The 15,983-nt window shown below is 45.3% G+C and overlaps 1 protein-coding gene across 1 annotated transcript in view; it reads left to right on the top strand.

Annotated features, from left to right (window-relative positions):
• Window positions 1-797: 797 nt before the first annotated feature.
• Window positions 798-15,983, top strand: part of SLC25A11 (solute carrier family 25 member 11) — a 55,819-nt gene continuing 40,633 nt past the window's right edge. The window contains exon 1 of the mRNA XM_068273966.1: window positions 798-945. Coding sequence (XP_068130067.1) covers window positions 887-945 — 59 coding nt within the window. The 5' untranslated portion in view covers window positions 798-886. The remainder of the gene's footprint in view (window positions 946-15,983) is intronic.

The following is a 15,983-nucleotide window of genomic DNA, read 5'->3' as shown; positions in this document are numbered from 1 at the left end:
CAGTTGTGATTCCCATTGTAGTCTATGGTGGAGCAGCGCCCAAATCTAGCAGCGCCGAAAAGCACTGCTCTGTCGAGGCTTCCCTCTTCAGTGCTAAGTATCTGCCTTTTTTTGTTTGTCGTTATTAATGCTTTTATTAATCATTATCATTTAGCTCCCTATTAGGCCAACGGAAGAAAGCAGTGTGTGTTTGTTTCTCTCGCTGTCATCAGTGCCCATCAGATCACATATCACTGCCCATAATTATAATTACTGCTATAAAAGGAAGTGGTAAACCAAAACCACCACCATAAAATCAGACAAGATAATCCAGCAGAAAGTTATCTCTAGTCTCCTGCTATGTTTACATAACACAGGAGACTCCACAGCTCTCCAGACTCCGCCTCATATGCCCGAAACCAACATGGCCGCCTCTTCCTATAATCATTCGCCGTCTCAGCAGCGTAAAAAATTTTTAAGTCTTCGGCATACTGGTAATTTATCATTCCTACGCAGGTAAAGCGATGAAGTGCCTACAGTCTAAAAACTCGCCTCTACCTATTTCTGCCAGCACTCAACATGGCTGCCACGCCACTCCCCCATAGTCACCAAAGCGGAACGTGACTACTGACTAGCGATTTATTTTCTTGGTAAACTCTAGAGTGAATTTCAAATTCTTCCTCGGAAGCCGTCTGGTTCTTTCTTACAGAGCTTATGAAGGCGGTGAAAATGAAAGGATATAGGAAAAGATTACAGGCGGGTTTGCCCACACTTGCCATGGCCGCCGCGCTGCCCTCCTCCCACCAGCTTTCAGAAGTGACGTATGCCGGCAGCCGCCACGCCTCCTCGGCAGCGCTCCTGCACCTCTCGTGTCACCTTGGGGGTCTCTCCGGTCGGTCGGTGAAAGATGGCGGAAAGGAAGAGCTCCCCCAAAGCCATCAAGTTCCTCTTCGGGGGGCTGGCCGGGTAAGCAGCTGCTGCTGTTACTGTCAATGGGGCGTCCTTGAAGACTGGGGACCCCCAATTCCCCATTATACCTCTACTAACCCCTGTATATTGTATTGCATAGCTCCTGACTGTCGCCTGTATTCCTCTTATTACTGCTATATTGTGCTTATTGCATTGCATAGCTCCTGACTGTCGCCTGTATTCCTCTTATTATAATATTTAGTTATTGTGCCTACTGCATTGCTTGCTTTACACTGTGCCCATGGATAGCGGAACTGCTGCATTGTGCACATCATTAATTTTTTATTCCATGCTTATAACCGCATGTGCATGGGGACTTGAGTCTTAATTGTTTTACTACATATGTATGTTACATTGATACATTGCTTATTGCATTGGGTTTTAAATCAGGACAGGATTCCTCTAATAGTTATGTACATACTTTATAGTAACATTCTTGTTTGGTATTTATATAGCAGTGACATCTTCTGCAGCACTTTACAGAGTACATAGTCATGTCACTGACTGTCCTCAGAGGAGCTCACAATGTAATCTTACCATACTCCTAGTGCATACATGTCAAACTCCGGCCTGTGGGCCAAATTTGGCCCTCAGAGCCATTACATTTGGCCCTCAGGTGGTTTCCCCACTTTTCATTATGTTTGGCCCACTCTATACCCCCAGGAAAGCTATATTGGAGGTAAAGCACTAGAACACCAGGGAAACCATATGAGGAGGTTGGGGGAAAGCACTAAACACTAGGGAACTGTATAGGGGAGGGTGGGGGTCTCTAGACACCAGGGAACTGTATAGGGGAGGGAGGACCACTAGACACCAGGGAACTTTATAAGGGAGGAAGGTGGCCAGTAAACATTGAGGTTGGACGGCGACTAGGTCCCAATGTACAATTTTGGCCCAATTTGCATTTGAGTTTGACACCCCTGTCCTAGTGTAATGGCCTACCATAGAATTATGTATTTATATAGCAGTGAGATAATCTTCAGCACTTTACAGAGTACATAGTCATGTCACTGACTGTCCCCAGAAGAGCGCGCAATCTAATCCCTACCATAGTCCTAGTGTAAAGCCTTATCTACACGCGTAGATGTTACTTATCAATCGGCTCGATTGATAAGATCCGACAGGTCGAATCTTGCTTCCGCCGATTCCCTGCTCGCTCCCCGCGAGGGGACAATGGCAGGGAATCGAGCGGAAGATAAGCGGCGCAGAGACGAGCGGGTATCGAATCCGGTGCGAGCGGGGACACGGCGGGGACGTGGAAGAGGCGATCCGGTGGCTAATTGAGCCGCCGGATCGGAGCCTCATCTACGCATGTAGATGAGGCTTAATATCCTACCTTATTATCATGTATTTATGTAGCAGTGAGATAATCTTCAGCATGTTACAGAGTACATAGTCATGTCACTGACTGTCTTCAGAGGAGCTCACAATCTAATACATACCATAGTCATAGTCTAATGTCCTACCATATTATTATTATGTATTTATATAGCAGTGACCTCTTCTGCAGCAATTTACAGAGTACATAGCCATGTCTGACTGTCCTTAGAGGAGCTCACAATCTATTCGTGCCATAGTCTAATGTCCTACCATATTATTATTATGAATTTATATAGCAGTGACCTCTTTTGCAGCACTTTACAGAGTACACAGTCATGTCACTGACTGTCCTCAGAGGAGCTCCCAGGCTAATCCCTGCTAAAGTCATATACCCATTGTAGGGGGAAGCCAAATAATGTATTTTTGCTTTTAGAATGTGGGGAGAAACTTGAGTGCCTGGAGGAAACCCACACAGGTATTTGGAGGACATACAAACCCTGTGCAGATAGTGTCCTGGAGAGCTGAACCAGGGACCCAGCACTGCAAGGCGAGAGTGCTATCCACTATGCCACCCATATTATGCTCCTAATACTAATGTTGTGGGAAATGTATTGGCATGTCGGCCCTCTAAGGCCTGGTGCACACCAAAAACCGCTAGCAGATCCGCAAAATGCTAGCAGATTTTGAAACGCTTTTTCTGTAGCGTTTCAGCTAGCATTTTGCGGTTTTGTGAAGCGTTTTTGGTGTAGTAGATTTCATATATTGTTACAGTAAAGCTGTTACTGAACAGCTACTGTAACAAAAAACGCCTCGCAAACCGCTCTGAAGTGCCGTTTTTCAGAGCGGTTTGCGGTTTTCCTATACTTAACATTGAGGCAGAAACGCATCCGCAATCCAAAATCTGCAGCAGCCCGGGAGTATGCGTTTCTGCAAAACGCCTCCCGCTCTGGTGTGCACCAGCCCATTGAAATACATTACCCTAGCGGATCTGCACCCGCAAGCGGATCGCAAACCGCAGCAGAACCGCTCTGGTGTGCACTAGGCCTAACAGCTATGAGATGTGTTACTATAATTATGATGCTTACTGCAGTAAGACAAGACTAGACAGATTAATAATATACATTTCAGGAACGAGTTTGTCTGGTTCAGGGGTTAGCAGGTACTTTTAGGAAGTCCTCTCTATTAACAACAATTGCAGGGAAACCCGAACTAAAGTGCTATTTGTCTATGTAAAGGGCCTCTGAAGAGAGAGGGATATGGAGGCAGACACACACACATTTTTTTAAAGGGTACATGTGGGTTAAAGTGTTAAAGCTGGATACTCTCCTTAGTAGAGGGAAGGCCCTGGATTATCCAAATCAATTTAAAGGACATCTGTAATGAGAGGGACGTGGAGGCTGCCATATTTATTTCCTTTTTAACCATACCAGTTGCCTGGCTATCCTGCCGATCCTCTGCCTCTAATACTATTAGCCATAGACCCTGAACAAGAATGCAGCAGGTGTTTCTGACATTATTGTCAGATCTGACAAGATTAGCTGCCTGCTTGTTTCTGGTGTGATTCAGACACTACTGCACCCAAATAGATCAGCAGGACAGCTAGGCAACTGGTATTGTTTAACAGGAAATAAATATGGCAGCCTCCATATCACTCTAATTACAGTTGTCCTTTAATTACTCTGGTCGGATTGGTTAGATTTTCATTCTGTCGTGGCCCCAGATGATCATTTCCATTTGTTCATACGAATATTCGTTCTTAAAGAGACACTGAAGCGAAAAAAAAAATATGATATAGTGAATTGGTTGTGTACTATGAATAATTACTAGAAGATTAGCACCAAAGAAAATATTCTCATACTTTTATTTTCAGGTATATAGTGTTTTTTCTAACATTGCTTCATTCTATAATATGTACAGATTACACAACACTCAGCATTCAAAATGAGTCTTTCAGAGCAGTCTGTGAAGTAATGACCTCTCCTCTAGCAGAGAAAAAGTAAACAGTTCACTTACAGTTGAGATAATAAAAGTCAGATAACAGCCCTCTCCACGACTAACTTAGTCGGAGAGCTTAATGGCTTGTTTGCATAGAGATAACAACTGGAGTTTCTCAACTCTTCCTGTACTGGAAACAATTAGACTGATGTATCTGATCTTAATGTTTTATTTCTTAGCTGTACTACACATACAAATCATAATATCATAATTTTTTTTTCGCTTCAGTGTCTCTTTAAAGATCGTTTTGCAAATTCAGTGTTCTCCCCAGGCTCTTTTAGCCGGGTGCTCCACCTGGCTAATTATGGTGACCAACCAGCTGCCATCAACTCACCTCCTCATCTGCTGTACATAGAATTGCACAGAGAAGCGCCGGCCCTGCATTCTCCCGCTGTGCCCCACCCGTCTACTTTTTCATACCACCGGCTGGAAAAAAATTCTGGGGAGAACGCTGAAATTGTATCGTTAATGGCCACCTTATTATTTATTTAGTTCAATTTAGAGTTAGTGTGTTTTTATAAGACCTTGCTTTACCTACTAAAACATACTTCTTTCCATACATTAGCCGCTTGTCTCTTTGTTTTATGGCCCATACTCACGGGCTACAATTGTCGCCGCAACGCGCGCGCCTGTGAGTATGAGGCGTTGCACGGGCGCGCACCCCGAACCGTCGCTCGTCGCTGATGTCGCCAGGCGATTGAACTGGTTAGTCGCCTAGCAACAGTTGCCGCCGCAACTGTCGCTAGTCGGCATGTGTATGCGGACTAGCGACAGCAACCCCATAGCCGGCGCACTGAGTTTCCGGCGGGGAGAAGGAACGTCGGCGACAGCTTCCATCGGGCCACTAGTCCCTCTTCCGCAGTGTGTATGCGGAGGGACCTGGCGAGGAGCTGTCGCCGAACTGTCGCGCACATGCTCCCGTGTGCTAGCGACATGCAGGTTTGGTTGCCCGTGAGTATGGGCCATTAGTCTCGCTTTGCTTTATCAAAACATCTGTGATTTTACTGCACCGGTTTAAATGTATGTTTGAAATGGAGAAAAATCAGGTAGTCCCTTGCTAGATCTTCCAGAGGCTTCCGGCGTTCTCCTCCAGACCACCGATTCTTGCCGGGACCCCCTGAAAGAAAGTTTTTTTGGCCGTGTTCCCGTACATGAGGGAGCCAGTCTGTACTATGAAGATTTAGGATGGCTCGTACCGGCACAGTAGCACAGAGCTGTTCAGGCTTGGCGGAAAAAGACTAGTTGAGCTGCTCCGTTCTACCAGGCAGGTGCGAGGCATCCTGTGCAGTGTGGCTGTGCGCACCTCTTCCACAAGCCTTTGCACTGGTGCGGTGAGGGGGCGGAGGAAGTCTTTGCATTACCCAGGGGCTTCCCTCTACTGAGGTAAGTATGCATTCAGGGCACTGTCTTCCCTACAGATACCCTGGCAAGTTTGTAACTTGTTCAGTTTTCCAAGCATAGAAGAATAAATACCACATTGGTAAAGTCACAGTGCAACACCAACAGAACTCAGATGTGTGGTTAGCGTAGCTGCGCTGCCCGAGTGCACGGTGCATTAAGTGCATTTATAGAATAGCTTTAAATGCTTGAAGCAGGGTTCACACTTGTCAAAATCGCATGCTGTTTTACGCATGCAAATTCGCATTGGTACTTGAAAGTCATGGGGTCGTTCACATTTACATGCACCTGCACAGAATGCTCCCAGCTATGGGAGAGCCTGGCGAGGTTGGCATCTGGAACGGAAGGGATCCGGGACACCGAAGCTGTGGCGAGGAACAGATAGGCCGCCAGGGGTTGGAGGAAGCCCGAATTGACCAGCTGCATAGATGTGCAGATCCCAATACACGGGCAGATTACTCAACTTGCATTCTAAACAGATGCAGTGAATGGAGGATGTTGGCTTCCAATAACAGATTGTTCATTACAGGACTCTTCCACCGCGATGAGGGGTCCCCATGGAAGAAGCCTAACCTCTAACTAACAATTAAAAACATAGCGTAAAACTGGGGCAGCTAGCCATAAAAAGGTCTACACATTTTCTAGAGAACAGTAAAAAGTTGGCAGCACTCCTAATCAGGCTGCAACTGAAATGAAATTAACAGACTTAACCTTCTTGCCGGTTCAATTCACGCCGGCAAGGAGGCAGCACAGAACTTTTTTATTTATTTATTTATTTATTTAAATCATGTAGCGAGCCCAGGGCCTCCGGCGATCAGAGTAAGCAGGAAATCCCGTTCAGAACTGGGGGGGGGCTCGGCGCGGTGGGTAGCGGCGAATCGGCGGGTGGCGGCGGCGATCGCGTACCACACGCAGCTAGCAAAGTGTGCATTCATACATTACCTGTCCTGTCCGTCTTCTGCATCCGCCGCTTTTCATTAGCCCCATACACACTGCTGGCGTGGCGTGTGTGTCACTCGCTGGCGTGCTGTGCGCTGGCAGTGCGCATGGGGCAGAAGATGGGCGGGCCCCACGACACAGGGCAGGTAATGATATGAATGCATGCGTTACATGCTCATTTTTGATTTTTGTACTGTCTCCACAGCCCTGGGGCTGACATCACACGCTGTGCTCCACCAATAGTATCGCTGTTTTTAATGGAGATTTTTGTAGGGTATTTTGACCGATTGTGCCAATAAAGTGATTATTGCTATTTGTAGAAGTCTGTGATCCTCATATTTTCAGCCTGAAATTGGTTACATCCTCGATCAGGCATGCACTCGGCAGCACCGGTTTTTCATCTGATTTGATCATTATCGAATGAGATGATCGATCGGGCGCCAAGTTGCCTGATGTATTGGGCAGCACGGTGGCATAGTGGTTAGCACTCTCGTCTTGCAGTGCTGGGTCCCCGATTCGAATCCCAGCCAGGTCAACATCTGCAAGGAGTTTGTATGTTCTCCCCGTGTCTGCGTGGGTTTCCTCCGGGCACTCCGGTTTCCTCCCATATTCCAAAAACATACAGATAAGTTAATTGGCTTCCCCCCCAAAAAAATTGGCCCTAGACCATACATGCACTACACGATACAGACATATGACTATAGTAGGGACTAGATTGTGAGCCCCTCTGAGGGACAGTTAGTGACCAAGACAATATACTCTGTACAGCACTGCGTAATATGTCGGCGCTATATAAATAAAATAAAAAATAAATGTATGGCCACCTTTACATTGTCCATGCAGACTATCCCTCCTGTGATCTCCTATCTCCATACCTTTTGTATTGTGATCATGATGTAAATTTTACAGCCAGATACTTCAATTCTTTTTAATTATCATGTGTATTATGGTACTTTTTTTACTATGTGTTATGTTGGCTTTTTATTGCATTACAATGCGTTTTCATTTTTTTATTGCAGTATATAACTTTTATGATGCATTATCCGGTTATATACTGTTACTATGTTATATTACTGCTACTATATAACCCATAGTGAAGTGTCTTTGTACGCGTAGCTTTAAATGGGCCAGTAGTACTTCACCTCCAAGGTTTTCTCCCTTAAACACCAGAGCAATAGCGCTCCTTCCATTCATTCGCCTATAACTTTTATTACTACTCTTCACAATGAAACAATCTACGTTTTGCTAAGAATTATTTTATTCTAACTCCATTTTTACAGGAAAAATAAGAAAAAAAATTGGAAAAAATTCATTATTTCTCAGTTTTCGGCCATTATAGTTTTAAAATAATAGATGCCACCATACTTAAAAACCACACATTTTATTTGCCCATTTGTTCCGGCTATTGCAACGTTTAAAATGTTTCCCTAGTACAATGTGTGGCACCAATATTTTATTTGGAAATAAAGGTGCATTTTTTTCAGTTTTCATCCATCCCTAATTACAAGCCCATAATTTAAAAACTAACAATAATATACCCTCTTGACATACATATTAAAAAAAGTTCAGTCCCTAAGGTAACTATTTATGTATTTTTTTTTTTCTTTTTGTAATTTTTTATTTTTACCTCAAATTTTTTTTTGTGGTGACTGTGGAAGGACAGGGGTTAATTTAAAATGTTTAAAAGATTCGATGTATGTATTTTATTGCTCACTTTCTCGTGTAGTATTACTACGCTAAGAGGAAGCACTGCGTGGACGGGCTTTGTGAATGACGGCGCTGTATAATGGACGGATGCGGTCATTCACACAGGGACTTAGATCAATGAATGGGAACACAGTTCCGATTTAGTGATCTCCCAGCTGACGAGCGGCGGCGGTAACGAGCACGGGAGCACGCGCGCGTGGGGGTGTGGCTGGGTTGAGAGCGTGCGCAGCAGTATCTACGTCCCAGGGACATAGATACTCGTGCTGAGGGAGGGGAAGTGGTTACAGACATTAGAAGTGATAATAATAGGGAGGTTGCCATATTTATTTCCTACTGAACAATACCATTTGCCTGGTAGTCCTGCTGATCTATCTTGGCTGCAGTAATGTCTGAATCACACCAGAAATAAGCATGCTTTATGCTTGTTCAGGGTCTATGACTGAAATTATTAGCGGCAGAGGATCAGCAGGACAGCCAGGCAACTGGTATTGTGTAAAAGGAAATAAATATGGCAGCCTACATATCCCTGCGGAATTCGGTTGTCCTTTAAGTGCTTGATAGATCTGCCAGCTAATAGTGAGCAGTGATCCCACAACGGTGACAGACTACATGCCATCATTATTTTAAATCCAGAAGCACCTGCAGTACCCATTGTTGTGGTAGTTCTTCCCCCTTGTGGCACTTCTTGTGAGGTTTCGTCTTTGCCCGAGGCCAGATCTGTGAACCAGTAATAACAAGAAGGGACACTGCGGTGATCTGTCACCATATCTCCAGCTCCTTATCTGACACATCTTATCTCCCCACCTTCGGCCTCTGTGTTGTTGAGCTTTGTAGGCTCGTGCCGTGGTTGTGTTTGATTTGAGCATTCTTGTTGAATGATTTGCAAGTTTGTTTACTGTAAACTGCTAAAACTCCATATTAGCTGCAGTCAACATGAAAATAGACATGAAATAAGAGAGAACATGGTGTTTCAAGCCTACACAGGCTCTTGAAGGGTGGCCAACACCTCTATGCAGTGTCCTGGGCTGGAAGCACACTTGGTACTAAGTCCTGGAAGGTTTTGTGCAAACAATGCTTTTCTCAAAAACATCTGCAGATGGTAGTCAGAACTTGGACAACCTACTTATCACTGACTTATTGAAGAACATGTGCTTTTGGTATCAGATCTTGGCATTTGTAAACACCTGTGTAGCCACGGCCACCATTTTACAGCTTTGTTTTGGAATGAATGCATGTTTTGGAGCCATCGTGCAAGATCTTGCATGCACTGAGGCTGACGCATGTAGAATACCGGGCGATAAGGAGGTCAGGCTCTGTCTGTTACTCCCCTCCCTGACAGCACCCACTGGTTTTTGGAGGATCTTGCATAGTTTATGCCAACTTATTCCTAGTGTTCCTGATATCTTGTTCCCGACTTCAGCTTGTTTCTGTCCTGACTCTGGTTTGTCTGCCGGAAGCACCCAACCTTTGTCTATTACTTATTACCTGATTACCGCCACCTGCCTTAACCATGGCTTGTTTCTGGACCACATTTTCTGCTCCTGTCTCTTGCTTCTCTTCCAATGTATGTTTATTGGTCACCACCTCTGACCTCCTGCTCCATATATGACAACTGCTGCTCGTTCCTGACCTTTGCCCTGAACCTAACTCCAAATTTGATCTATCACCCTCTAGTCACCTCCCTACTTTTTACTCACCGTTGTTTTATAATCCCAAGGACTGTGACCTGATAGGCACTTTCAGCAACAGCGAGTTGAAGAACTGACTACAGGGAGGGGGGGGAATGGACCTCGCAAAGAGGTATGGGGATCCAACATGAACATACCTCTCTGCTTACCTTAGGTAGATTCTTCTTGGGTCAGGTAAGCTTTAAGTCAAAGCTCAAGCCTGACTTTCTTACTCCTTGCTAGAAAGTCGTACTTCATTTTGAGTAGCGAAATACAAACGCATACTTTGATGATTTGGCAGAGAGGAAGCCCCCTGGTTTACGTAAGGAGAAGCCTAATTTTAGTAACCGTTCCACCTTATGACTAGGACACGGCCAGACAGGGCTTGGTAATGTCACAGTGAATTATTAATAGCACAGACAAGCTTCTCACCAGGAATAGTGCCAAGTATAAAACAGCAGAGAGGTCAAGGGTCTTGTGGTGGAGTGTCAAGCCAAGATCTCCAAGCCAGAGCTCCCTTGTGTGCACAGTACAAGGACTGGGAACACCCCGGGGTGGACAGGGACACCATTAGGGAACTCTCACCGCTGGACAACCCAAGAGAACTCAAGTGACTCTTTTAAACCTGCCAGTCTCCACCTATAACCAGACAACATATCCAATCTGGACTTCACCCTTACTCTGGGAATATTCTCCAAACTGTTAACATTTATTGAAGTCTCAGTTATGCAGCATATTGTTCAGCACAACATTTCAAGCTACACGCCCTTTGTGAACTGCTTGGCCATCTAGTGATCAACATACAACTATATAGACAACGAGGTGGAAATACACCCACACCAGTAATTGGGGGGGGGGCTCTAACTTTACACACTCATCAACCCTTACAGGGAAGAGAACAACTCGGTTATAGGAAGCATCCAAGTCCTCCTGGAGGCGGTTTGGTGATTGCGTAACCAGCCTATCACTAGTCCCTAACGCTAGTCTCTTTCTTCCGTTTCTCCCTTCTTTTTGAAAGACTCAGGGTTACGTATTCTACTCTTATGCTCACAGAGTCTGGTTTTATCTCCCTTGTGGTCTGGCCCACATAGGATAGACCACAGGGGCACTTGAACAAATAAATAACACCCTTGGAATCCTATGTGGCATAATCGCTTATGGGTATGGGGGCGACTTACCTAGAACATTGACAAACACAACGGCCTCATGAATCACTCTGTTAATCTCGGCGAGTCACAGATCATCGTAGGAGGTCCATCAAGCCTCCAATCATAATCCAGTCCATACACAATCAATCGATTCCGGACTCAACCCTTGCACGAATAATCTTCAGAATTTATTGTAATAATGTATGCGGTTATACAGCAGACAAAAAAGCACAACGTTTTGGGCTACATGCCCTTTCTCAAGTGCTTGAGAAAGGGCATGCAGCCCGAAATGTTGTGCTTTTTTATCTGCTGTATAACCGCATACATTATTACAATACATTCTGAAGATTATTCGTGCAAGGGTTGAGTCCGGAATCGATTGATTGTGTTACCTAGAACATTGCACATCTGTTTATATGAGCTTATCCTCACTAGAGATCACTGATGTTGGAAGAGGATCTCTGTTCTACTGATTATCAACAGTGGTGAGCAGAACCAAACCTAGAAGCATGAAAACAGCTGTTGGCAACTACACAACTGTAGTGGCTGATGATTTGTCCTTTCTTCTACTCCAGGCCACGTGTGTCTGTGGCCAAGTCTGGTAGCTGCAGCACAGGATAAAGAGATGGAAAGCAAACCTGTGTTGATGAGAAATTAAAAAGTTAGATACTTACCTCCAGAGGCTTCCCCCATCTCCATCCACCTCGCTGTTCCAGTTATTTGGCCTCCTGAAGTGCGACCGCACTGCATCTGTGCAGTAGCATGGACCCACTTGGGTTCTGGCAGAAAAAGGCGAGTTTGATAGTTTTTGGAAGATACAGCTGGAAAGCCTGGTGGACAGGAGAAGACTCTAGATTCTCCAGGGGCTTGGCTTTACTTTATTGAGGTGAGTGCCCGTTTTGGGCACTTTCTTCCCTACAGGTACACTTAAAGGCCTCAATTCACTAAGATCATGCTGGAGATAATAAGGCAAGTAAGAGAGTTATCTTATCTCTTCATTCCTTACGTTAACTCTTCTGTAGTTAATTTACCTCCTCTGTAGTTAATTTACCACCTCTGTAGTTAAGTTACCTCCTCTGTAGTTATTTTCACACGCAGTTAATCAACAGCCTGTCTTTAACTCTGGAGTTATTTTAAGGATTAAAGAGTTAACTTAAAGACAGAAGAGTTAACTTTAGGTTTGCCTGAGGTAAAATGTTTCCTGAATACTACATGCCTTATCACCATGGTAACAACTCTAGAAGAGTTATTAAAGACAGGAGAAAAGCTTAGTGAATTGAGGCCAAAGTGTTCGTGACAAATGTTAGCAGTGTTGATGTTAACACCAGTAGTAGGCACAGGTTCTCTGAGGGCTTAGAGTCTAAGTAGCCACTTGTCGTCACCAGAGTTTACCACAAGGATTGGTGGGCTGTAACAGAGTATGCAAGAAATTTTACTTTTGGCTAAAGTGAAATTTCCTGACAGGAAAGGCAGGCTAGCTGTGATGTTGCCTCCTTTTTAAAGAGAACCAGAGATGAAGCAACCTCATGTATTTTACCTTATAAATCAGTGGGAACATGACAGTAAACACCTAATCTGCTCTTTGTTACATTGTTCTCTGTTTAATTTGCCTGTTATCACCTCTAAGATAAGAATCCCGACTAAGGGCTCTTTCACATCAGAGCTTGCGTTGGAGAACGCTCAAAGCATACGTTTTGTTGTATGCCTTTTACTGCGTTTTGATATGCGTTGCACTGCAGTGAGTGTGCGTTTTTAATCCGTTTTCAATGCGTTACTGCACATAGGAAAACGCAGGTAATTTTTTTTTCTTTTATTGTCAACTTTCTACATTGTTCCTCTGTTGCATTCTGGGACTGATTGCCTGCGTTAACGGATTAAAAACGCGCATAGTGTGCGTTTTACATTGACTAACATTGTAACGCATAAAGCTAGCGTTGGCCAAAAAACTGCGCCTGGGTGCAGTGGAACGCAACGCACAAAAAGGCTGCGTTATATGTGAAAGCTAAAATGAAAGTCTATGGACTTTCATTTCACCTTGGGTAACGCAAACTTTATCCTTTGCGTTGAAACGCAGAAAATCTGCCCTAATGTGAAAGAGCCCTAAGCAGTCGGTCTGGCTTTGCTACAGAATAATTATAGCTGAGACTGTGTTCTTTGCTGTCTTCAAGTCCAAGCCTGCCCCCTGCTGGCTTTGCTCAGGAATCATTATAGCTGAGTCATTATAGCAAAGCCAGACTCAATGCTCAGCCCGGGATTCTTATCTCAGCTAGATAACAGACACTTTTAGCAGTGAGGATGGAACAGAGAGCATGGTAAATGTTTTCTCTAATGTTCCCACTGATTTCTATGGTAAAATACACAAGGGTGCTTCGTCTCTGGTTCACTTTAAAGGGAGTGAATGGGGTGGGGGAAGAGAAAGGAATATGAGGGTGATGGGATGGAATAACAGCAACCCCGTCTCTTCCTGTTTGAAAATTTGGCAAGTCAAAAGTCAAATTTTTCAAAGAGTATTTACAGAGACCAGGAAACGGACAAAGCACAGAGGTATGCAGGGCTGTGGAGTCGGAGTCCGGGAGAAGGTGTTGGAGCAATTTGGGGTACCTGGAGTCGATGGTTTCATAAACTGAGTCGGCGGATGTTTTTTGTACCAACTCCACAGCTCTGGTGAGCAGGGGCGTAACTAGAAATCACTGGGCCCCCCTGCAAAACTTTGGATGGGGCCCCCTCCCGCCAGGACAGAGCACTTGGGGAGGGGTAGCGGGCTTGGGGCAGCGCGCTGTACAGAAGAGCCTGCTGCACACTGAATAGGGACAGCCTACAAATCTTTGTCTGCAAAACTTTGTATGATTCCTTATCAGTGGCTGAGCAGATGCAGTCATTAGAACAATTGTGCAGAGAGAAGAAAGTTTTTTTTCTCTCTATGCCCTTGTCAGTCACTCTGAACAGGGAAAATAAACTTCTCCCCCCCCCCCCACCCACAGGGCCCCCCTGCGGCTTCATCCCTTGCAGGGCCTATTGTTACGCCCCTGCTGGTGAGCATTAGACTGGTCAACTACGAGGCTGTACAGCTTTTACCTGTTTCAATAAAGTTAGGATTCAATATGGCTATGGACATTGTGCAGAACTTCTTCCTTTCATTCGTGTCTATGGGTCAAGTTCCTAGTTCCAGCACTGTCCTAGTGCCTGAGGTGGAGCAGATTTCACTTTGTTTCTTATTAGACTAAGGAGTAGGAAGTCGAGGAGTCGGAGCAGTTTTGGGCAACTGGAGTCAGAGACGGTGGTTTCATAAACTTCAGAGTCTGAGGATTTTTGTATCGACTGCAGAGCCCTGGAAGTATGTGGTTCCAGCATGAATGTAACTGTGCTTACCTTAGGTAGCTTTGCCTCACTATCCTTTAAGGTACTTGTGCCATTCCTGAATAGATCCCACCTCCCTCCGCATGCGCAATTCCTGAATAAATCCTGCCTAACATGTGCAATTCCTGAACAGACCCCGCCTACCTCCTCACATGCTAGTGCAACTCCTGAATAGACCATGCCTTCCTCCCCATGTGCTTGTGCAATTCCTGAATAAATCCTGCCTAACATGTGCAATTCCTGAACAGGCCCCGCCTTCCTCCTCACATGCTTGTGCAGCTCCTGAATAGACCCCGCCTCATGTGCAGCTCCTGAATAGACCCCGCCTCATTCCTCACATGCTAGTGCCACTCCTGAATAGACCTCGCCTCCCTCCCCATGTACTTGTGCAATTCCTGAATAGCCTCCTGGCTAATGAACAGCAGGCCCTGGCGTTCTATTGATTGCGCCAGGGTGGCAGGATTTCCTGTTTGTCTTCCCCCGTCGCCATGGCGACGATCGTGATGACGTCGAGACGTCAGAGGGAGTCCCGACCCACCCCTCAGCGCTGCCTGGCACTGATTGGCCAGGCTGCGCAGGGGGGGGGGGGCGGCGTGTTACACGTCAGGTAGCGGCGGATCGGCGGCGATCGTACATAGCACGCAGCTAGCAAAGTGCTAGCTGCATGTTTAAAAAAAAAATTAAGAAAATCGGCCCAGTAGGACCTGAGAAATCCACTGCGGCGGTAATGGACGAGCTGAGCTCGTCATTACCGCCAAGGTGGTTCCACATGCCAGTGCAACCAGCAGTTAAGTGTAGGGAATGGCAGGGAACCACGAAAAGAAAGGAATAGTAATTGATTGTAAATACACTTTAAGCTAGTGGTGTTATCCTTGAGCTGTTTAACAGGTCAAAGTATTATCACCGTGACGATAAGGAGTACCGGTAATTATGCCCCTCTCAGCAAAATAAAGGTAATCCTTAATCTTTATTACTGGTTGTTGTAACAGAACATAAACCTGCTGGAAGCGAGAGTTCTGAAGAGAAGAGCTGGCAATCTGCAGGACTTGATCAATATAGTTCACAAACTGTTACCCAGACTTACCTGTGACTACAGCAGCCTTTCTCTTGTCAGGCTCAGCAGCTCTGCATGTTTCACTGTGGAAGGTGCCTTGTGTTGCTCTCAGCTGTTAGTGAGATGGGAGTGACAACTCCAGACATGTATACGCAGAAAATACATTTGGATTGTCTTGTGACTGCCTTTGCACCTTGGCTACCAGGGTGTGGGTCTTCGGGTGCTGCAGGGATTACTCGTGGACGCCTAGTGTGTATACAGAACAGTTGTTAATGCATACGCAGAGCCCGCACCTCTCTGCTTCTGTCCATATGTGTTATTGGAGTAAACGCAGTGATAGTAAACTAGCTGCAGTGGGTGCAGATCTCTGCTACCTTCAGAATGTACAGTATAATGTTCTAAACCTATTTTCCTTGTGCGGGTGTAAGCAGGAGTGTCATGCACTTATTT

Source organism: Hyperolius riggenbachi, chromosome 3 (assembly GCF_040937935.1).
Source record: "Hyperolius riggenbachi isolate aHypRig1 chromosome 3, aHypRig1.pri, whole genome shotgun sequence".
In the NCBI taxonomy this organism is placed as follows: Eukaryota; Metazoa; Chordata; class Amphibia; order Anura; family Hyperoliidae; genus Hyperolius; species Hyperolius riggenbachi.
Note: the sequence above shows the minus strand (reverse complement) of the source record. Positions and strands in the feature narration are given on the sequence as shown.